General features: G+C 61.9%; 2 protein-coding genes across 2 annotated transcripts; both read right to left on the bottom strand.

Annotated features, from left to right (window-relative positions):
* Positions 1–651: 651 nt before the first annotated feature.
* On the bottom strand, positions 652–12993 carry CASC3 (CASC3 exon junction complex subunit). Its single transcript, XM_063354497.1, has 13 exons — positions 12690–12993; positions 11256–11283; positions 10847–10884; positions 8977–9135; positions 8738–8889; positions 8218–8394; positions 7306–8000; positions 5450–5514; positions 5095–5209; positions 4373–4471; positions 3399–3613; positions 2053–2175; positions 652–1124 (listed from the first exon to the last, which is right to left on the bottom strand). The coding sequence occupies exons 1-13, from the start codon at positions 12945–12947 to the stop codon at positions 1083–1085; spliced, it is 2166 nt and encodes a 721-aa protein (XP_063210567.1). The 5' UTR covers positions 12948–12993; the 3' UTR covers positions 652–1082.
* An 862-nt stretch (positions 12994–13855) lies between these two features.
* On the bottom strand, positions 13856–20928 carry MSL1 (MSL complex subunit 1). Its single transcript, XM_063354660.1, has 8 exons — positions 20269–20928; positions 17015–17238; positions 16308–16693; positions 15408–15472; positions 15073–15140; positions 14667–14791; positions 14472–14544; positions 13856–14366 (listed from the first exon to the last, which is right to left on the bottom strand). The coding sequence occupies exons 1-8, from the start codon at positions 20830–20832 to the stop codon at positions 14276–14278; spliced, it is 1596 nt and encodes a 531-aa protein (XP_063210730.1). The 5' UTR covers positions 20833–20928; the 3' UTR covers positions 13856–14275.
* Between the last annotated feature and the right edge of the window lie 1974 nt (positions 20929–22902).

The raw sequence follows: 22902 nt of genomic DNA, 5'->3' as shown, positions 1-22902 counted from the left end.
CCTAACGGGGGAAACAAGGCTGCCGAGGTCCCCGGGGGAACGCCGGCTGAGGCGGCGGCGGCGGGCGCGGGGCTGGGAGCCCAGGCTGGATGCGTCGGGGCGGGTTTCAACACCCCCTTCCACTTCCACAGCAGCAACACCCAAGTGCTAGGAGCCCCGTCGAGCTGGTTTGTCTGCTGGCGGGGCTGTTCTGGCAGCGCGGAGGTGCCTGGACGCCCATAAACCTCCCTCCTCTCTGACTCCGATTTGGCAGAGGTGCAGGAGGTGGGTGGAAATACCCTCCCCCTGCCACCGGCCCTAAAGGTGGACTCGTGGCAGCGGGGAAGGGGGTCGCCCCGTGTCCGCACACACGGATTCCCACCTGATGCGAGCTGAGAGCTTGCACGCACACGGACAGAAACCGCCAACGACGGGCGTTACCAACGGGGCTTGTTCGGAAAAAGAAACGGGAGGAGCTTCTAAATTAAGTGGTGACTGCACAGCCAGCGCGTTCCTGACGGCCTCACAGCGCTCAGCTGCCCTTCCTATGCTTCACCAACGGCAGAAATAAACTTGCTAATTTAATAAGAGAATTGAAATGAAGAATTCACTTAGCAGCTGTCTCCGCGGGGGGCAGGGGGGTGTTACGTTCCGGTTAACCAGACAAACAAATTCAAAATACCCAAAAAGAAACAAATCAGCTTTACTGATGGAGCTGCTTCATTTCTTAAATAAAAACAGAGACCACAATCAAGCCAGTCGAGGTTAACATCCTAGAGAGGGAAAAGGGGCAGACGTTTAGTAAAAGAGAGAAGTTGCGAGAACGTGTGGTCAGGGACCGACTCCGGGGGTTGATTCTTCGGTGACCTCTGTGCCCCAGCGAGGTGTGGGGGGGAAGGAGGGCAGATCAGCAGCGGCGAGATGGTTTTCGGGAGGGCACTGGTCAAACCAGCGAGGGAAGGTGCCTGGCCCTGAGCACAAGACGGTGCAGCCGATTTCATCCCGCTGCCTCACCTACGCACAGGGAAGGAGCCTTTCCCGAGAAGCAGCTTCCTCCTTGCCGAGGTGCCGAGTCTGGCGTTGGGATTCCCGCGGCCGCGTCCCTACGTGTTGCTCCTCTCCTTTGCTTTTTCACCTTTGCTGTCCTGGTGGGGAAGAGAAAAGAGAAGCAGAGGCTTTAGGCTGCCCCATCGCAAACGCCGCGCTGGGGTGGGGGTGGGCAGCGCTATCGCCAGGGTCCTGCGAGCAAAAACCCTCCACTCCTGGGTGCCAAAACGCGGCCACTGCCTGCCTGCGCCTTCGAGCCCACTCCGGGCACAACCAGCTCCCTTCCCTCGTGGTTAAACATTTCTCCGTCGCGAGGGCTTTCAAAGGGCACCTCCACCGGATGATCTCACAGTGGATCTACAAACGCTGCATGTTTCCCAGCCCTCTACCACGCCGCGCGCCGCCTCCCCGCGTACGGGGAAACAACCGGCACATGCCTGCCCGGGTCTGGGCTTGCCGCGATTCAGGCTTGCTCAGCTCCCACACGCTAAGCAAGGTATTAAAAAAGAAACCAAACACACACGTGGCATTCTGGCGCGCGCACACACACACAGAGCTCCCAGTACCGGAGCGAGGAAATAATTCCCAGAGCCGAGAAAAGGCTCCCATCTCTGGAAAGCCTTTAAGTCTGCTGCACGAGTTATCTATTGCTAAGGGCTCGACGTTTGCTCTTCCAGAGAAGTCACTGCCTCCTAGCTTAGTGCTGGATTTTTCTCTCTCTAGCATGTCCTGTTTTCTACCCTGAGCAAATTTAAGAGAGAAAAAAAAAAAAAAAAAAAAAGCAAGAGTCAACTTTGGACTTACTTTTTACATGGGTTTAGTTTTAAAGTATTTAGAAACTCAAATTAACTGGAGCCCTGCTTACCACCTGCAACGAGAAGCTGAGGTTTGGGAGACGTCAAAAGATGAGGCAGTTTAAGATTTCCTCGGAACAACGTATTTTTTTTGGATGGGAGACTGCAGCACCACGCACACCCCAAGGGTACGGCACCACACACGCACAGACTCACGCCAAGGGGACGGTACCTCCGGAGGCGGTGGCTTGATAGTCACAGGCTGGGACGTCCTTCGAGGCGGAGAAGGCTTGGGCTGCACTTGCTGCTGGACAGTGTTGTAGTACGTGACCCCTCCGTACACCTGGGACTGGGCCTGCGTTCCCAGAGAGCAGAAGGGTCAGTGCGCTTTGCTGTGGCGGGGCCACAGAAAGCTGCATCCCCTGCGACAGCGCCACGCGTCTCACGCAGCCTTTACCACACACAACCGGGCTGTGAAAAGATGCCACCACCCAGCGCCGAAGGTGAGTAGCCACAGGGGGATGGGGGTTGATTTGTGCTGCGCTCCCCCCCCAACAAGGCTACAAAGAACAGCGGCAATTCCAGCTCCCGGGGGACCCTCGCCCACCCCTGCCCCTGCCCAGGCGCTCCCTGCTCTCGGCAGGGTGGGCAGGGACAGGCTGCAGCAACCGCAGCCCCCCCGCCAGGCTGAAGTTCGCGGCAGATGGGTTTCCTTCACCCTGCAGAGCTTCCCAACTGCCACACAACGTCTGCGCTTTGCAACAGCAGCAGCTTTCGTTTTTCTGCACGGACAAGGCAGGTAACAATTCCCTTTCGCACCGAGATCCCCTCCAGCTGCCCTGGGGGCTCGGGATGTGCCCCAAAAGCAGAGCGATTCCCTGCCGGGGCAGCTGGGATCAGCCCAGGGCAGCTGGGAAGGTCAGAGAGGCTGCAGGGCTCGGGGAGTGTGCACATCTCTGGTTTGCCACTGCGTGTCAGCCGTGTGCTGCTCGCACTGCGGCCACGGGGAGCGGCTGGTTCCTCGTCACAACGCCCACGGAGATCCGTCTCCTCGCTGCCCAGCAGCTACCGAGGACACCGAGGTCGGACGCGGAGCAGGAAAAGCCAGCCCCGCGCTGGTCACACCACGGGCTTTCCCGGTCGGTGCCAAAGAACAGCACCAGCCAGTTCCCAGCCTTCTGCCTCCATCTCAAACAGAAAGGGCTTCCAAAGCAATTTTCAAGGTGTCCTTGGCTTAGCACGGACCTGGAGGGGACATCACCATTCCCAAGCTCCTGGTGGGCTGTTTCCCTGTTCTGTAGGGGAAAACCTCAATTCTGAGATCCACCGCTACAGGCGTTTCATCCACTAGACCCTAACTCCGGGGCAGCTGCGCAGCAGCCATGGGAGCAGCCCTTTTCATTTACCCGCTCCAAGCCAAGAGAGCCACGACAGTAAACAACCTCCCGCCACGGAGCAGCCCAGCTGCTCCCCGTCCTCTCCCAGGAAGCCTCAGGGAATATACCCACACCCCGCACGACCCCATCTGCTCTCCATGGCTCCCGCTCGGGAAGGAGACGCGCAGCGCAGCTGGCTTACCTGCGTGTTGGAATAGAGATGAGGAGGGGGCGGAGGGGGGAGCGCTCCTGGGGGGTAGGGGTAGCCAGGATTCCCAAAATTCATGACTCCAGGAGGGGAGAAGTAAGTCGGCGCTAGCAGCTGCTGCGGCGGGGGCTGGCCCGGGGACATGGAGACGGGCGGAGGGTACAGGCCAGGGTTTGCCATGGGGGCTGGTGTCTGGTGGGGATGTAAACCTGGGAAATAACGTAAGTAAGCTGAATGCGATGTTGCGTGTAAAGCCAGGGTGTCCCGCGGAGGGCCGGGGTGGCTATGACGCCAGCAGGTCAGCGCGGCTGCGCCTTCCCCGCTGCGGCAGGAAGGAGAAGCGCTCTGCTCAAAGGGCTCTTCTGCAGCCACGAGGCCTCAGCTCCTACGCCGGGGAGGGAAAAAAAGGAAGCGTTTCTCCGCACAGCGGAGCACGGCCCCCTCCCCAATGCTGGGGCCCGATTCACCGGAACCGGACACGGCCCCACTCAGCACATCTACTTCAGGAAACAGTTTTTGTGGGCAAGATAGAGAACACACCAATTCAACAGCTCTCATTTCTGCTTTTCTTTTCTGCTCTCCAAGCAGCAGGGACTGAAGAACCAGCCTAGCGCAACAGCTGGCAGAGCCAAGCGCCCCACCGAAGGGGATGCGACTCAGCCAGGAGGGTCTGCACAGAACCCGCAGACATCCAGCTAGAGGTGCCAAAACGTTCAGATCATCTCGGTCCTGCGCTGGCTGCAAAAGCCAGAAATGTCTATTTTTCTTTCCGTAAAATTTGTATTGATCCAGCCTCACCGCATGGGGGAAGCGGGTCTCTTCCATGTTGTAGAAATAGGAAAAACGGATTCCCCCAGCGACAGAGGCTGTGCGAAACCGGAGTTATCTGCTCCCCTGAGCTGCCCCAGGGCACAACCGCAAGGTCGGTACCAGCTGCCTCGTGCCCCGCCGGGGTGCTGGTTCCTCACCTGGATGAGGGAGGTGCATTTCTGGCTGTACGATCATCCCTTGGGGCGGCAGCGGGGACGGGTTCTCGCTGTGGGTGTAGATTGGTCCCTGGAATTGTACTGCAACACACAACAGTTGGTAAGGAAAAGCTCCAGCAAATTTTATTCTACTGCAGCAAGTCACACGCACACACACCCCCCCGCACCAGCCAGCTACCGTTACAAGACTGGTACGCAGTGCCGCAAGCTGCATTCCCATCGGCACACGCAGTCTACCAGGTTCACAGATGCTACATACTCCCGACAGAAAAGCCTCCTACTCCCTTTACAAAGCAGGAGAATACTCGGGGAATTTCTTCTCCAACACTTTAAATGCTGGAGTAAATTTCTAATCTATCCCCAGTCTTGCCCTGTAATTCTCCCCGCTCTTGAATGTCAAAGACATCGCTCTGATTTCAAGTTAATTTTAAATCCTAGTTGTCATGAGGAAAAGCAGTGTCCTAAAGAGCCCTTGCACAAGGAGGGGAGGTGGTAATTGTGTTTCAGTGGGTTTAAACACCAACCAGGGAGGCTCGGAGCAGCCTTTTAATTACCATCCAAGAGGATGCCAGGACACTATTTGCAAAGGGAAGGGAAGACAAAGCCCCCAATTTTCCTGACCCTAACAGGAGGGGGGGACTCCTGCTCCAGCTGCTCAGCTGTGAGCACACACGGAGCCTCAGGAGCGGGAGGGAAACACTCACGTGGGTCGTAGTAGTGCCCTTCCATGATGCTGATGTGCATGGGGGGGGCAGGCTCCGGCACCGGCGGTCTCTGCCGCTGCGACGAGTAGCGTTTCACACGGCCCCCCTGCACCGCCTGAAAGAGTCCAAAGGCATCGGGAGGGTCAGTGCGAGGGGCAGGAGCCCCCCCTCCAGCAAAGGAGCACGGACCCGCTCCCCCGCAAGCCTCGGACACACGGTAAAAACTCTCAACACCCACAAAAGGGAAAGGTGGAGGCGTCACGGGCAGCCTCTAATTACTGCAACCCAGAAACAAATAAATGCTCAGCTCCCGCGCTTTAAAAGCAAGAGTCACGCTCCACGCAACACGCTTTACCATTTCCTCCATCCTGTTAAACTGAGGCGGTGGCCCAGTTCCCACATGCATATGGTTAGGAATACCTGAGGAAGAAACAAACTGGTTATTACGGTTTGCATTTGTTGCCAGTAAAGAGCCACCTCACCCGCCGAGGGCGCTGCCAGGAGGTGTACGAGCGCCAGCAGCCCGGGGACGTTATTGTACCACAAACAGGGACACATCTTGCCTTCGTGACAAGAAACCTTCTAACAACTTCATCTCTTAGATTACAATTTTGAGCATTTCAGTGCAAATTAGAAGCTGTTGCGCCCATGGTGCTAGAAGCTGTTGTGCCAGGGCGCAATCATCCACGCTGCTCAACACCTTTTAAATCTTGCTAAAAAAAAAAAAAAATAATAATCCTCAGCTTGAAATCCAGGTCCTGATCTAAGCTCTGCTCCTGCGGAGACAAGGACGTCTGCAGAGGAGAAACAAGGATCCGCGTGGGACCGGGTAAGCTGCAGTTTAAACTCTTTACAGGGCGCAATCACTTTCATCGTGGGCTCCTTTTAATTCAAACAACTAAGTTCCGGCGCACATTGAAAACCAGGGTGCCAAAGTGATCACAGGCGATTCCAGGGGAGCGAACGGGGACAAAACAAACACTGGAAGTGCCCACGGATCGCTCACCGGTATTGCAAATACACGCACAGGGTTACATGCTGTACGTACAGAATGACCTGATGGCTGGCTCCGCTAGCCTAACGCCTCCCAGAATTAACTCCTACCTTCTCTGCTAGGAAGAAACAAAGGGACAGTGGAGTAACCCGTCCTTCTTACGGACAGCAAGTGGTCTCCTACCTGCAGTCTAGAGCTCTCTCATGCTAAATTTGTTGAGATGCTTTATTTTTAAGCTTATAAGAAAAAAAAAAAGGTAATCTCATCTGCAAATCACAGCGCTTTTGAACTCTCATTCTCCTGGCATGTTTAAAGCCTGTCTACTCGCATCCGCAGCCGAAAACAAGGGTCCGTCCACACCAAGATTTTACCAGCCACATCAGTGCAAGAAGACTCACGGTTTCATGACCTAAACCTCGAGATACGCTTACGAAAGCGGCAAGTCACTTTCTTCTCCTTGCTCCAGTTTTACGTCCCTTGGGAAGGACTCTAACACTCCCCAGAAAAGAGTCTAATTCTGTAAAGAGATAATTATACCTGAATGACCTCTTGCATGGATGCTCAACTAGAACTCAGCCCTCAGCTCGCGCGGGGGGCACTCTGCCACATCTCCCTCCCTCCGTCGACACAGCAGCTTCCTCCTACCAGGCCCAAATGGAATTGCCCACCCCAGTCAGGCCTTAGCTAGTGGCCACTGATTCTCAATGCTAGGAAACGAGCCGATAAACAGAGGAAAGCTCCCTTCTGCTCCTACCAGGACATTACGGGAGCCTGATTATTCATTACCCTTACCTGCCAACCAAGCACAATGCCACTTATCTCCCGAACTCTGACTCCTGCCGCAGGAGCCTGTCTCACCATGATTCACACCGCACAAAGTCCCTGTTACCTGTTCCACGCGCAAGCCTTCAGCTTTACTGAACCTTCCATGTTCTCAACGCAAAACAGGGCAGACAGAGCGAAAGGATCTACTCTTATGTCCTTCCCAGCCCTAATTCAATTAACCTACACAGGAATGTTTAATTTCCCCTTTTTCTCTTCTGTTTTGTCCCCTCTAACCATCTCCAGTGCACTTTCTCAGCAGGATGCATCGCCATCACGTACCTACCCTGAGACTGGACTAAGGCAGAGACAATTCAGCTCTGACCGACTACACAAACGCAGGATTGCCTTTGGCTGGGGCTGCAGTGGGAAACCAACAGCCTGCGCCCACTTACCCCTCAGCTCCCGGGGCTGTATGAACTGCGACTGCCCCGGAGTCCAGTTCTGCTCGGTGAGATTCATTTGGGTCATCTCTTGCTCGAGTCCATCCAAGTTGGATTCTACCGGCGACTCCCAGTTACTGCTCTTGGCTGGTGGGGGCGACGTCTCGGCTTGCACAGGTTTTGGAGGCACAGGAGTCAGCCCTTCTGAAGCGGGCACTTCATCTGCCAGCTTCCCTGCATCCCCAGCTTTGACTCTGGTCCTTCTTGCCCGGGAATAAGACTTCTTTTCGACTGGTCTGTCTGGCGGTGGCTGTGCAGCATCAGCAGCCATGGCTTGGTTTTCCAGAGCGACCTCCTCCTTCACAGGGCTGCTGTGGACATGCGCCGCTTCCATCTCGGGTGACTTATCTCTGGGTGGGGTTTGCTCTGCGCGCTTCGCTCGATAGTTGCTCTCCTGTTTAGCTTGCTCGCCGTTTCGAGACAGATGCGGGACGCTTGCTTCCGAAGTTCGGTAGCTTGGACGGGTCTCTTTGTAGCCCCCCATCCTCGGGTAGTTCCTAGGTGGGTGCATCCTGCCTGTTCCTGCCGAGTTCCTGTTGGTGAAGTTACGCGGGGGAGCCGAAGTGCTGTCTGCGCCTTGGTGCCGTGGGGGCTTATTTGGCCTCTCGTTGGACCAGTTTGGGTCTCGCTGAGGAGGACTCCCAAACCTGAGGGAGAAAAAATAGTACAAATGACTGGAAAGAAATCCCCGGGTGAGAAGCACCACTGTGCCAGGGAAACCCTCTCCGGGACACAGCATCCATAAATCCCAGGACCAAGGTCCCACCCCGGGGTCAAAGCCAACCAAAGGGCTTTCCCTCTTCGGGGCTTCAGACTTGACTTCCCCTGGGACTGGCCAGGCTCTAGTTGGACTCTGCTGCTCACCGCGGTTTGCGCATCCTCCTCGGCTTGATGTCGTCGGGGTTGTGAGCTGACCTGATGTCATAACCATAAAGCGCGATCAGCTCCTGCCTGGTCTTGGGCGCCTGCTCGTCCTCCCGGAATTTGTCGTGCTCCCAGCGGCCCTCATCCTTCCACAGCTTTCGCTGACGACCCTTCGGCCTGGAACAGTTAGGCAGGCAGGACCAAGAGGTTGGTGGAAAGCCAAGGAGATGTGGCAGCTTCAACCAGCCCCACACGCAGAGACAGAGCATTTCTACGGCAGGGTGTGCACAGCAGACAGTGTCTCTTCTTCCTCCCGCTCTTCCCGCCCAGCACCTGCTGCTCTACCCTCTGCGAGTTCCAAAAGAGCAGCAAGGAGGGTCACTGCTCATCGGGAAATGGCTTTCCTTGTGGCTTTTTTTTTTTTTTTTTTGCACCACCCTCAGTCTTTCCTTCAAAACTAAGAGCTAAAACGTCCTCACTCTGCCAGAGAGGGGCAGACACAAGGGGGATGCTCACATACCTGACCTCCTCCTCCTGCGTCTGCCCTCGGAGGTCGTGCTCGAAGAAGAGCCCTTTGCGTGGGATGTAAGCCGGGTTCTTTCGATCCTCATCGTCGTCCAGGTGCTTGGGAACTTTTTTCCCAACTTTATTTTCAACAGGTTCAGTGCTCTCCTGTCAAAATCAGACAGCTCTTACCACTGCAGCAGTCCCTCTGCGAGAAACCCCCCACGGCCCAGAGAGTGCATGTTTAACACCTACCTGCCCGTCCCCGCTTTGCCTCTCACCAGTTACAGCACCTTTGGAGTCAGGTTTCTCATCCCCTTTCTCTGCTTTTGCCGCTGACTCGCAGGAGTCATTACTATCCTGCTTCAGTTCCACTTTGGCACTTTCTTCCTCGCTGTAATCCTCCTCTTCTGCCTGAAAGGGCCCCAATTACTCATCAAAGCACCTTTAGCAGCAGGTCCCCCACGAATTTCCCTGCACAAGTCCCCAGATCTGGAGTTAGATCCCTGTTCCAGTTGTTAGGGGCCTGACTCTTTCGAAGCAGACGATTAGCTCTCAAGGTCTTTCCTATCCCTGTATTTTTACGGAAAAAGCAAAGACTAAACCCAACACCTCTCCCCACCACCTCCTACCAGCGACTTCAGATCCAAGGCTCGGGCTTTCTAGAGCAGAGCCGGGACCAGCTCCCCCACAAAGCCACGGCCTCTCACCGCTATGAAAGGAAAGGGCTCGCGCAAGCCTGGGAGACCAGCGAACAAGGGCCCTCAGACCATCCCTTCCTTCCCACACCGAGGGCCCGGATCCAGGCAGTGCCGCGCTTCCAAATTCCCTGGAGTTACTCAGCTGACTCACTCCGAGCACTCTGCTCGCAGGAGCGTGACCTCGTTTCACCCTCCAGGAGCCTGCAAGCCTTGCTTAGGCTGGAACTGACACTAAAAATAGCTCTGCGTGATTAACAAAGACTGCTCTATTTTTCTCTTTCAACACAGCGTATTTGCACATCAACTGCTCCTTTTGTTTACGTTGGGGAAACCCAGACGTGGCATTATTTTTAGGCACAGGAACAGAGTCATCCTGGCATGTCAGTGATGCAATACCCCCGCTGCTCCAGCGGCCCAGCCCGCACCAGTATGTGCTCCGAGCCCGCGGGGAGCTTCTGCGCAGGTTTCCAGGTCTGAAGAGCTGCTGCATCACCACAACGGTGAACGCGGGGAGCTGCCCCTTACCCTCCACGTGCCTCTACAGCCCGTCATGCTCCTTCCTAACTAATGGCAAAGATTAATTCCCAAATTAACAGCCCCTGTGAGCTCTGATTTCACCTGCCTCGTTGTTTTGTGTCTTCTCTTATAGCTGCCCCTCTCAAGATTCCCCCAACACCTGCCTCAAGAGAAGGCTTTTCTCTAGAAAACCTTCACTGTAGTCATTAGAAACCAGAACTTCTCTGAACTTCCGCAAGATGTTAAACTTCCAGTTCTGAACTAAAAATGCAGGGAAAGCCACAGGCTGCTGCCCAGGCGCAGGCAGGGGGTCTCGGTGCCCGCGAGGGGGGATTTTCTCAGCACACACCCAGCACGGAGCTGCCAGCACTCACGGGGTGCGTCACCCCTCCATCTGCAGAAGACAGGGATGCCGCCTGGGATGCTTCCAACCCAGCACTTACGTTAATTTCGAAACTAATTAAAACACAACCAGCATCCTGCACCTCCTTCCACACCCTTCTCGGCCACGGAAAATCCTGCTCCCAGTATACAGCATCTGAGGAGGTGCTTTTTTCCACCCTGTACATACTGGCCCTACATGCACCCCCAGCAGCGCAGGCGGCTTCTCGCCAGGGCTGTGCCCAGCGCCGTGCACCGCGCGGGAGGGAATTGCCCATGGAGAGACTCAGACTGGGAGAGACCGTTTTCCTCTGCAGCAGCGATGACCACGCCGCAGCGCAGCTCGCTCCGAGTCTCTGCACAGCCGGTGCGAAGCACACGAGCTGGTATCTTAAGGCAAAGGCAATCCCTGCCAACAGGGTCAGTGGAAGAGAACGAAGGACACAAACTGGGTTTTGTGCTAAAATTATGCGCGATGCAGTCACTCAGCAGAACCCTCTAATCACTAGGACAGAGACTCCTCTTACCTCTGAGTCTTCTGCGCTTTCGTAATCCGAGAGTACAGCTGCAGGGGAGAGAAAGGAGTTTGGTGTCAGGGCAGAAACAGAGACAGCTTCTCTCCGAGCGTAACACGCCGCGCTGCGGGCGAGCGTTGGCAAACACAGGCTGAGCAGTCCCAGCAAGGGGACGTCAGAGGCCAGCACCAAAGTGTCCCTGATAACCACCCTGATAACCGCTAATACCATCGCCAGCTCACACAGGAGGAAGCAAGGGCGAGTTTGTGGGATACTGTCCCTGCACCCCACGTTTGCCTGCTATTACGAGGTAATATTTGGGATGACAACAGCCACAGGAGTATTAGAAAAGGCATTTTGCCCAGTTTTTACTCTTTGCACGCAGACGGCACTTGCGGTGCCAGAGAGAGTCGTTACTCACCATCTCCTTCAATGCCATCCTCGCTTTCCTGCGGAGAGAGGGAGAAAAAAGTGCATTAGCAGAGGGGAAGGTCAGCAGCCGGGTCCCTGTGGCATCCTACGATCCCAGACATAATTATGACAAGGTCCGGCCCTGGTCCTATCGCATCTGCCCTTGGACGTTCAGCTTCAAGTGACCAAGAAAGAAGAAACAAATTCAGGGCTCCCAGTACCTTTCTCTAAGATCCTTCCAGAGTGAGCTATGCTGGGGGAACGCAGCTCGAGAAAAAAGCATAAACTCTGTTAACGGCTGGGGGTCTTCAGAGAGAAAAGGGACATGGACAGACAAGCCAGGCCCCCCTCCGATAACGGAGAGCCAGACAGCTAACTCGGGAAAGGACAAGAGGATTACTTAAAGCAGGAGCCCAGGAATAACGAACAGATGCTGAGCAGGACCAAGCTTAGGGAGACATCTGCTAGAGACTCCGGCGACAGAAATACAACCCTGCACCCGAGAGAAGACGCTGGATGAAGCGGAACAGCTCAGACGGGGGAAAGTTTCTAGTAAAAGAACAGACTGATCGAGTCGCGCAGTAAAAACAATCTCAGATCAAAAATAAAACCAGCCAACGCGTTAACGAAATAAGCTCAAACGCCAAAACAACCGAGTAGAAATACGCTGCAACTTGGGGGGAACTTGAAATAACTAGGGCTATAAACCCAGCACAAGACAAAATCCCACCCGGCCCTGAGCTGCCGGAGGAGGAGGAGAACTGCCCTGCAGCGGTGGGGGAGGGCAGCGCCACAAAACTCCCCGGAAAAGGTTTTTAAAGCCCTCACTTAAAAAAAAGGCTGGTCGGGGTTGATAAAGAGCAGGAGCAGCAAACCCCCCACCCGCACCCCAGGGCTGGGGGACGGGACCCCGCAGCGCGGAGCTGGCCCTGGGACACAGGGGGAAGCCCCTACCCAGCACTGGGGGGTCACAGAGCCCCGCTCTCCCCCCAGGCTGCCCCCCCTGCACACACAGGGGGACCCAGCCCGGTTCTCCCAACTCCCTCAGCTCTCCAGCCCCCCCCGACACCCCAGTATCCCCCCCCAGGTCCCTCCAACTCCCCCCAGATCCCAACACCACCCCACCGAGCCCCCAGACTGCCCCCCCGTGTCCCTAGATCTCTCCAACCCCTTCCCCCCCCAGGTCCCAGCGCAACCCCACAACCCCGTCCTCGAGCCCCCACAACCGCACCCCCGCTTCCCCAGGCCCACCCCCGCATCCCAGCGTCCCCCCAGGTGCCTCCAATCCCTCCCCCAGGCTCCAGTGCCACCCCACCACACCGCCTCTGAGCCCCCCAACTGCCCCCCCAGCCCCACTGACGCCGGAGACCCGTCCCCTCCTCCCCTCGCCCCCCAGGCCCACCCCGTTCCCGAGGCCCCGCGACCACCCCTCCCCCGCACTCACACACTCGGACTCGGGCGCGCTCTTGGCCGCCCCCCCGGCGGCGCTCTCGGCCCCGCGGCTCCGCGGCCCAGCGCTGAGGGCGCCGGCGGAGCCCCGCGGCGGGCGGTGGGGCGGGCGGGGGGAACCGGATCCCGATCCGGAACCGGAGGCGGATCGGGAGCGGGGGGGGCTGGCGGCCGAGTCGGCGCTGTCGGAGGCGGCCGAGTCCGAGTCGTCCTCGCTGTCCTGCGAGGCGCGCTGCCGCCGCCGGTCCGCCATCTTGGGCAGAGGCGGGGGCGGGCGGCGGCGCGGGGCACCACGGGACGGACTACAGCTCCCGGCGGCCCCCGCGCGGCGGCACGTCACCGCCGTCCCGTCAGCCCTTGCGGCGGCGGCGGCGCCCGCGAGCGGCCGCTCCCCGCCTCTCCCCGGCAGGGGGCAGGCGCGCGCCGGGCCGCGTGCCAACGTCACGTGACGTCACGGCGGCGGAAATGGCGTCACGCGCGGGGGGGGGGGCGCGGAGGCAGGAAGCAGCAGGCAGCGACCGTTTTCCTCGTTTATTTTGTTGAAAAAAAAAAAAAAAAAAAAAAAAAAGAGAGGGAGGGCGGGCGTGTCCGCGCGCCAACCCCCCGGCAGCGCCCGCCGCCAACCAGTTCATAACTTTATTCGTGGTTTTTTTAAAACAGATTTCCTTTTTTTTTTTTTTTAATTTTTTTTTTTTTTTTTTTTTTTTTTTTTTTTTAAACAGGTTTCCTTCCGCTAATTAACCTCGGTGCCGGGCGGGAGCTGGGTGCGGCGGAGGTTGGGGGTAACCGAACCCTCCCCGGGGTGGGGGTGGGGGGCCCAGGCCCGGGGGAATCCCGGCATTTACCGGGCCGATGGCACCGGCAGCACCGCGACCGGCGGCTCCCTCCGTCAGCGGGGCCCGGGGGGACCCACGGAGCACCCTCCCCCCCGCCAGCCCCCTCCCCGCGACGCCAGCTCTCGCAACACACCTTTTACCAACCTCAAAACATTTAAATTACAAAAAAAAAAAACAAACCAAAACACCAACCAAAATAAAACAACCTTTAAAAAAAAAAAAAAAAACCCAAAATTGTGCGTATAGGAACTCTATTTCACAAAAAAAAAAAAAAAAAAGGTTTTGTTTTTAAACTCTCCCCCCCTCCCACCCAACCCCCGACCCCATTACAGCCCCCGGAAAGGGGGGGGGGAAGCCCAGAGCGGCCCCCCGCCCCGCTCGGGCACCAACTGCTCTTTATCCCCGTTTCTACCCGAACCCAACACGAAGGCAGCGGCAGGCAGAGTCCCGGCGGGACGCGGCACCCCCCCCCCGGCACGAAGGCAAACTTCCAAAATACACCGAACGCGGGCTTGGGGAGGGCAGGGGCAGCGAGGACGGGGCCGGGGGCCGCCCGCTGCCGCCGGGGCCGGAGCAGCCGGTGGGAAACCTCAGCCGGTGCCGCCGGGGGACGAGTCCGGGAAAATGTGTTGCAAAACCCAAAAAGAACAAAACTGGGAGTACTGAGAACGGAACCATCCGGCAACGAGAAGGCAGGGGAGGGCAGCGGCTGTCGGCACGATGCACGGAGCTCCTGGTGGCTCCGTTATTTCCGGCAGGTCCGGTGCGGTGTCTGCTTCTTCTGCATCTCCAGCCGGCAGCGGCTGCGCTCGTCCAGCCAGGGCAGCTCGAAGTTCCTGCGGGCAGAGCCAGTGTCAGCGCGGCACCATCCCGGCACAAGCGATGGTGCCCGGCACAGCCCAGCCCCATCCCCTCCCGCCGCCGGTGACACCGGTACTCACTGTGGGGTCAGTTTTGGTAAGGGCCGGCCAAAGGCGACGACAGGCAGGTAGGGGGTGATGAGCAAACTTTCCACTGCGGGAAAGACACCGGAGCGTTAGGTACCCCCTGCCTGCACCCCCCTGCTGCCGGCAGGGCTCCTGCCTGCCCCCCAGCACCCCCTGCCTGCCCCCCGACGCCAAGCCAAAGGCACTCACCATCATCTGGCTCAGGGAAAAATGAGGTAACTTCAGGCTCCGACTCCTGAATCCCTTTCCTTTTGTACATTCGGAGCTGCAGCCGCTGTAGAATTCGCTGTTCCCTGATCCGCTGAATGTCCCACCTGGAAAACGTGTGTCATCCCCCACCCCGGGCGGTGAGAATCCGCAGGAAACAAGGGGGCAGGTGCCGCGACCCCCCTGGGGAGCTCGGGGGGCTGCCGCGATGGCAGCCATGCAGGAGCATCCCTCCTCTGGCAGCGTTCTGCTTCCCACCCCCGCTGCCGGCTGCGCCCTGGGGTGACCGGATGGCGTGTCCCCTCCTGGGTGACACCCCAGGGCCCTTCCCTGCGGACCATCCGCTCTGCCGGGCACGCCGGCCCCCCATCACCCTCTTTGCTCCCACCTTTTCCTTCGTTTCTCATCCAGCTCCAGCTTCGCGTGCCGTTTGGAAAAGACGCTGTCATCCAGGTTCTGCAAGGACAGACAGGGATGAGCGCGTCCTCATGGCACCGGGAGCCAGCAGCCGGAGCCGCTGCGGCCCTTCGCCCCCAACCCCGGCCCTCCAACCGCAGCCGGGATTTGCCACGCTGTTTATGCCGGACGAGGGGACGAGATGCCACTGGCCCCACTGCCAACACCCCGATCCACTCTCCTGGAGCGGTGGAACAGCCGGGAAGGAGCCTGCGGCCATGCCGGTTCTGGCAGCAGCCACGGCACCCGCCGGCAGGGCGTACGTACCTCCAGGATGTCCGAGGGGTTGGGGTCTCTCAGGGGCTCCACGACATGGTCCCTCCAAGACGGAACTGCAGGGGGAGAGGCCAGGCTGTCACCCCGCGCCCCAGCCCCATCCCCGCCGCCTCGACGCCCCCCTCCAGCCCGTCCCTCCCTCGGGGAGCGCAGCTCGGCCTCCCCAAACCCCCGGCCTGAGCGATGCCGCCGGGAGGCGATCCGGGGGGAGGCAGAGCTCATCGCCATCCCCCCGGCCGAGTACCGAAGCAAACCTGAGCCGCTCCAAGAGGAGATGCGCCGAGCTCCCCCGGCACCAGGGCGCTCGCCATCCAGCGCAGCCTCGCCGCCGCCGGCAGCATCTGCCACGGCACAGGTGCTGCCCATCGCCGGCAGCATGGGCGTCTGCCGCAGCACAGCCCGGTGCTGCCCATCGCCGGCGCTCACCGCGCTGCGGGACCCAGAGGAGATCAGCCGGGAAGGGGGCGGTTGGCCGGACTGACACCAGATTCAAGGAACCGGCGCGGCGCAGCAGCGGCACAAGCCACAGACGCGTTTTCCCAACCGCCAACGGGAAGTTGCTTCATCCCTTGCCCAAACGGGCGCGCGGGCTGCTCGGCAAACTGGGCGGCTAATGAGGAGCGGGGCCGGCAGCCCTGCCCGGTGCGGTGCCAGCGTGCCAAGCCGGAGACGTGGTTCGGTAGAGCCCATCGCCGGCATCAGGGCTGCCACCCGCCGCCGCGGGACGAGCCAGCGCAGCACCACCGGCGGCAGCTCTCCCACCGCGACGGGGACTCTGCCCCTTGGCCAGCCGCGGGGCGAGGGCACCAAACCCCAGTTCCCCGGCCGCTGGCTCTGCCCCGACGCCCGGCACGCTGCCGCCCGTGCCATGGCGGGCTCTCCATCGCTTACTTGCTACAGTCTCCTCCTTCTTTGGGGAGGGCTCCCGCAATGGCAGCGGCGACGGGGGCGGCTGGTGCCAGCGGCACAAGTACATTTCGGTGGTTGAGAGATAGGGCAGGTCGTCTGTCTCGCTGCTGAAGAAGCCCTTCTCCTTGGGGTGGGCACCAGGGCCCTTCGGCGGGGCGGAGGCTCGGAGCGGGGTCTCCAGGAGCGAGCGGGGTTTTTCCGGAGTCTCTTGGCTCCGCAGTTCTCGTTTACAAACAGTTTCGGACAAGGAGCCGCCCGATTCCTCCTTCCCCGGGGAGTGCTTCGGAGTTTTACTCTTCACTTTTGAGAACTCGGACACCAGTTTTTTAACGGGCGTCTTCCTCTCCGCACTCCCGAACGTCGGCTTCCTGCGGGAGGAAGAGGAGCTCAGCCGGGCCTGCGGATCCTCGCCCCGCACCGGGGCCACCGGCACCCCCAATCCAGGGCTGCTGTGCCAGGGCCGGCTGGAGGCAGGTTTCCAGAGGCCAGAGGGGCTTCCCCAGTGTTTTGGGACCCCCCCCACACTCCTCGCCCACCCCCAGCCGGTGCCTACGGTCCATGCGATGCGCTCCCGGTGCCAGGCAGCCTCTCGGAGCGGCTCGAGCGCCAGCCCCACGGACGGTGGGTGAAGCCATGGGGAAGGTTCTCCCTGGCCCCACGCAACGCCCCCCCCCCCGGCACCCTCTAACCTTTTATGCCCCTTCCCGTTCCTGCCGTAGGGGAAGTGCTTGGGCTGCAGGGTCGGGGGGGGCTCCAGCACGTCCTGGGGACACTCCAGCGGCAGCTTCTCGCACGCCTCCGCCTCCGGCTTCTCGTCCACCTCGAAGCCCTGGAAGATGCGGTGCTTCTCCCGCTCGCTGTCCTTCTTCACCAGCTGCACCCGCCTTTCCATGCGCTCGATCCGAGCGAGGAGCTGCAACGCAAGGGCGAGGGCTCACCTCGGGGCTGCGATCTTGGGGGGGGGAAGGGGACGACACCCTGCCTGCACATCCCTTCGGCAGCCGGGAAACACCCCGGGAAGAGCTGACCCACAGCACCGGAGCCACCACACAGAAGCGCCCCGGCACCGGCGGTGCGGGACCTGCTGTGGTGCCCGTCCTGGCATTTCCCTGGTGACGCTCGGGGTGCAGGAGCACGTTTGCCGGGAGCCCCTGAATGGTGGCTGAGCCGGCACCGCAGGGCTCCCGGCACCCCGGGAGTGCAATGGCTGACACCCACCCTCACAGAGGGGACGAGGGCAGGGTCTGCGGCCAGCACCGGGTGCTGCGGGCACCGCACCCCGGCAAGTTTAACGGCAGTGCCAGCAGGCAGGGGCCGAGATGGCCAAATGGCACAAAATGGCCACTTGCTCTCCGGTGGCTTCTTGCCCACAGCCCCTGCAAACCCCACAACGTTTCGAGGAGCCATTTGGGGGTCCCGACCTCTGCCGCACCCTCCCCGGGCACCCCGTTTGTAATTAGATGTGGGCTTCATTAAAAAGCAAGCACCCACCTGGGTGACACCCACCCTCGGTCACCCGTCCCCGCAGCCATTTGGCAAAGCACAGTGTGGGGGGGGACAGACGGCACCCCCCGGGGGACGTGGCTGCCCCAGGCTCGGGGAGAGGAGCTGGCAGCAGCCCCCGCCTGCCCGGTGCACCGGGGGTTTGCCTGGCTGCGGTGAAGCCTTGCGGCGGCGGCTCCTCCATGTTGGAGGGCTCGGCAGCCACCGCAGGGACGCGGCATCGCCGTACGGCCCCGCCGGCTGCGCCACGTGGGGCGGCTCTTCCCTCCGCAACCGGGGACGCCGCAACCGCCGGCACTGGAGGCGCGCCAGCGCGGTCAACCGGCACGCGCCGCATGCGTGGGGCAGCGCAGGCAGGGCACCCCTGGGGAGCAACGCACGGCATCCATAGGGCACTGCAGGCAGGGTATATATAGGGGGCAATGCACGGTATCTATAGGGCACTGCAGGCAGGGTATATACCGGCGGTAACGCACGGCATCCATAGGGCAAGGCATGCATAGAGGGCAATGCACGGCATCCATAGGGCAAGGCATGCATAGAGGGGGCAACACACAGCATCCATAGGGCAGTGCAGGCAAGGTATATATAGGGCGTAATGCACAGCATCCATAGGGCAAAGCACATATAGGAGGCAATGTACAGCATCCATAGGGCAGTCTATGCAGAGCCCATGTAGAGGGCAATGCACGGCATCCATAGGGCAAGGCTTCTATAGGGGGCAACGCACGGCATCCATAGGGCAGTGCAGGCAGGATATATATAGGGGGCAATGCACGGCATCCATAGGGCAAGGCATCTATAAGGGGCAACGCACGGCATCCATAGGGCAGTGCAGGCAGGGTATATACAGGGGGCAATGCACGGCATCCATAGGGCAGTGCAGGCAGGGCACATATGGGGGGCAATATACGGCATCCATAGGGCACGGCACACACCAGGAGCAATGCGCAGCGTCCACCGGGCAGCGCAGGCAGGGTATATATAGGGGGCAACGCACGGCATCCATAGGGCAAGGCACATATGGGGGCCCACGCACAGCGTCCATAGGGCAGTGCAGGCAGGGCCCATACAGGGGGGGGCAACACAGCAGGGGCAATGCCCAGCAGGGCCGTCCCCCTCCCAGGGGCCCTGCGTGGCCGTGGGGGGGGTCCCCCATGCCCCACCCCCCACCCCGCCGCCCCGTGGTGGCGGCGACCGAACCGGCGGCGGGGCAGGAAGGCGCCGCGGGCCCTTTAAGGCCCCCCCCGCGGGCCCGCTGCCATGGCGACGGGCGGCGGCCCGTTAACCCCCGCCGGCCCGCCCCGCCCCGGGCCTTTGTGCCCCCGCCGGCCTTTGTCTGGGGGGGGGGGGTGTTGGGGGGGGGGGGGAAGGCACCACCCCCTGGGTGCCTGGGGGGGGGGCATGAACACCTGGGGCGACACGGGGGAGGCGTTAACCCTTTGGGGGGGGGCATTACCCCCCGGGGAGGGGGGTATTAACCCCCTCGGTATATCGTGAGGGCAGACTGATGGCCCCCCCCCCGCAGTAGTAGACCCCAAGGCATCGGGGGGGGGGGTGTGGGGTGTGTGTGTGTATTAACCCCCTGGGTGCTGGGCGGGGGGGGCGCAATAGCCCTCAAGGGGGGACATTAACCCCTGGGGTGCCTCGGGGGGGGGGGGGCGTTAAACCCCAAGGGGAGGGGGCCCTTAACCCCCAACGGGGGGGGGCATTAACCCCTGGGGTGCCACTGGTGGGGGGCGTTAAACCCCAAAGGGGGGGGCTGTTAACCCCCAAGGAGGAGGGGGGGACATTAACCTTTGAGGTGCCATGGCGGGGGGGGCACTTACCTGTTGTTGGGTGGAAGCCCAGGGGGACCCCTGGGTGCTGGAGGGAGGCCATTAACCCAGGGGGGGTTAAACTCGGGGGGGGGGGGGGTATCCCCGTGGGTGGGTGGGGGTTAATCTCAGGAGAGTAACCTCGAGGGTGGAGGTTAAACTTGGGGGGGGGGGGGGGGGGCATAACCTCGTGGGTGGGTGGGAGTTAACCTGGGGGGGTAACCTCGAGGAGGGGGGGGGGTTTAACCTCGGGGGGGGTGGTGTTAACCCCGTGGGTGGGCGGGGGTTAAACTCATTGGGGGGGGGGGTAACCCCGCGGGGGGGGTGGCAAATTCGAGGTTGGGGGGGGGGGGGGGTAACCCCGGGGATATCCATGTGTGACCGGGGGGGGGGGCGGTAAACTCGAGGTGGGGGGGTAACCCCGGGGTTATGTGTATTACCTGGGGGGGGGGGGGGGGGTAAACTCGAGGTGGGGGGGGGGAGGTAACCCCGCGGGGGGGGGGGGGCGCGTGTAAACTGGAGGTTAAACTCGCGGCGGGGGAAGGGGGAGTTAACCGCTGCCGTGCCGCGCTCCCGCACCCCCCCCCCCGCCTCCCGCTACCCCGCCCCCCCCCGCGCCGTACCGTGTCCCGCTCGGCCTTGAGCTCCTCGATCTGCCGCTCCTTGGCCTGCAGCTGCTGCTGCTGCTGCTCGATGAGGTCCAGCTGCAGCAGCAGGATCTGCCGCAGACAGGCCGCCTGCCCCGGCGAACCGCCGCCGGCCCCCATCCCGCCGCGCCGCGCTCCGCTCTTCCACTTGCCTTCAACGGCGGCGGCCGCCGGCGCCGGCGGCGGAGCAGGAGGAGGAAGAGGAGGAGGAGGGCCCGGTTCGACGGGCCCCGGCCCCGCCGCGCCCTCCCCGCCGCCGCGCCCGGGCAGCACCGCCTGGTAGCGCGGCCGGGCGCCGGCATCCCCCGCCCCGGCCTGCCTGCCGCCGGCCAGCGGCACCAGCCCGGCCCAGCGCTGCTGCTCCGCCGCCACCCCGCCGCCGCGGCCCTTGTGTGCCCCCAGCGGCGGCGGCGGCGGCTCCCGGGGCCGGCGGGGCGGCGGGCGGTGCGGAGCGGTGCCCTCCTCCTCCTCCTCCTCCTCCTCCTCCACCTCCCGCCCCCCCCGCGGCGGCTCGGCCGCCCGGAAGGCGGTGGACCTCATGGCCGGGCCCCGCCGCCGCCGTTCCGCGCCGCCCCGTTACCGCCCGCCGACGCGGCGCAGCGGCGGCCGCCACCGGCTGCGCCGTCCGGGGGGCGGCGGGGCCCCGCCGCCATCAGCGCAGCGCATCGTCGCCCCCCCCCCCCCCCCGCCCCGGGTGGGGGCGGTGGGGGCCGCGGGACACGGGCTGCCCCGCCGCCGCCGCCCCCCTCCCCCGGTGCGGGGCCGAGCCGCGGGATCGCTCCACACGGGGCGGGGGGGGCTCGGAACGGGGAAGAGGGGAGGGAAGGGGAAGGGGCAGCCGGTACCGGGGGCGGGTGGAGGCCGGGCCCGCGCGGCGGCCCCCGGTTACCTTTAAACCGGGCTCGGTGCGCATGCGCCGCCGGCAGCGGAACGGGGGGGGGGGGGCCGGGACCCCGGGGGCGAGGAGCGGGGCAGGTCTGAGCGCGGGAGGGACCGGGGGCAGCCCCCTCCACCCACCCCGCCCCCCGGGACGTGGGGTGGTCCCCGGTCCCCGATCCCGGTCCCGGTCCCGCGTGGGCGCTGCCCGGGGGTGCCGGGGGGGGGGGGTCCCGGGCCGGCAGTAGCGGGGCGCGGCCGCCCGGTGGCTCCCGAGCGCCGGGGTCCCGCCCCCCGCCCCGGCCCTGGCCCCGTCCCACCGCCCACCGTGGGTTCGGCGGGGTCCGGCCCGGCCCCACGGCGAGGGGACCCGGCGGGGAGACCCTGCTCCGGGGCGGGGGGGGGGGGGGGCGGAGAACACGGACCCACCGCCGCGATCCCACCCACGCGGGGGGGCCCGGAGGGGGCCCGCTTTGCGGGGACGGGTTTGTCCTGCGTGAGCCGGGCTCTGCCAGTGCCCCCGCGGGGCTGCCGCCCCCCCCGTGTGCTCACACCCCCCCATGGGGGTCTGCAGCCCCCCGGTATGCACACACCCCCTCTACGGGGTCTGCAGTCCCCCCCAGTGCAGCCACGCACCCCCCCCATGGGGTCTGCAGCCCCCCCCGTGTGCTCACAGCCCCCCCACATGGGGTCTGCAGCCCCCCCGTATGCACACACACCCCCCCATGGGGTCTGCAGCCCCCCCGTGTGCACCCACAAACACTCCCCTGGGATCTGCAGCCCCCCCCATGCGCACACACACACACCCCCCATCCCACGGGGTCTGCAGACCCCCCCGTGTGCACCCGCAAACACTCCCCCGGGGTCTGCAGCCCCCCCAGAGCACCCACCCACACTCCTGGGGATCCTGCAGCCCCCCCGTGTGCACACACACGCACACTCACATGCACACACAGCCCTGCGGTTCCCGGTGTACATGTGCAAGTGTGTGCACACGCACACACACACCCCCGCAACACCCCCCCCCTCCGGGCAGAGACTGCAGCCCCAGCGTGCACACGCATGCACACGTACACGCACACACACATGTACACGCACACACACGCCCCCACAACACCCCCCGGGCAGAGACTGCAGCCCCAGCGCGCACACGCATGCACACATACATGCACACACACATGTACACGCACGCACACGCCCCCACAACACCCCCCGGCAGAGACTGCAGCCCCAGCGCGCACACGCATGCACACGCACATGCATGCACATGCACACACATGCACACACCCGCACACGCACACATACACACCCCCCCATGTGCATGCATGCACACGCACACACATGTACACACACGCACATGTGCATGCATGCACATACACACATGCACACGCATGCACACGCACACACCCCCATGTACATGCATGCACACACACATGCACGCACACATACACACCCCCATGTACATGCACACGCACACACATGCACATGCACGCTCACACACATGTACATGCACACGCACACACATGCACACGCATGCACACATACACGCACATGTACATGCATGCACACACACACACCCCCATGTACATGCATGCACACACACATGCACGCACACATACACACCCCCATGTACATGCACACGCACACACATGCACATACATGCTCACACACACACGCGTACATGCACACGCATGCACACATACACGCACACCTCCGCAGCCCCCGCTGCAGGCA

The sequence above is a fragment of the Chroicocephalus ridibundus genome, chromosome 17, assembly GCF_963924245.1.
Source record: "Chroicocephalus ridibundus chromosome 17, bChrRid1.1, whole genome shotgun sequence".
Taxonomy (NCBI): Eukaryota; Metazoa; Chordata; class Aves; order Charadriiformes; family Laridae; genus Chroicocephalus; species Chroicocephalus ridibundus.
This window is presented reverse-complemented; position numbering and strand designations above follow the sequence as displayed.

Coding starts and splice junctions, on each gene's coding strand:
- CASC3 (XM_063354497.1), bottom strand. CDS start 12,947: ATGGCGGACCGGCGGCGGCAGCGCGCCTCGCAGGACAGCGAGGACGAC. Junction 11,284..12,689: donor GCGCGCCCGAGTCCGAGTGT/GTGAGTGCGGGG, acceptor CTCTCTCCGCAG/GAAAGCGAGGATGGCATTGA. Junction 9,136..10,846: donor AAAGCGCAGAAGACTCAGAG/GTAAGAGGAGTC, acceptor GGGCCCTTTCAG/GCAGAAGAGGAGGATTACAG.
- MSL1 (XM_063354660.1), bottom strand. CDS start 20,832: ATGAGGTCCACCGCCTTCCGGGCGGCCGAGCCGCCGCGGGGGGGGCGG. Junction 15,473..16,307: donor GAAGGAGGAGACTGTAGCAA/GTAAGCGATGGA, acceptor CTCCCCCTGCAG/TTCCGTCTTGGAGGGACCAT. Junction 14,792..15,072: donor GATGAGAAACGAAGGAAAAG/GTGGGAGCAAAG, acceptor CACGTTTTCCAG/GTGGGACATTCAGCGGATCA.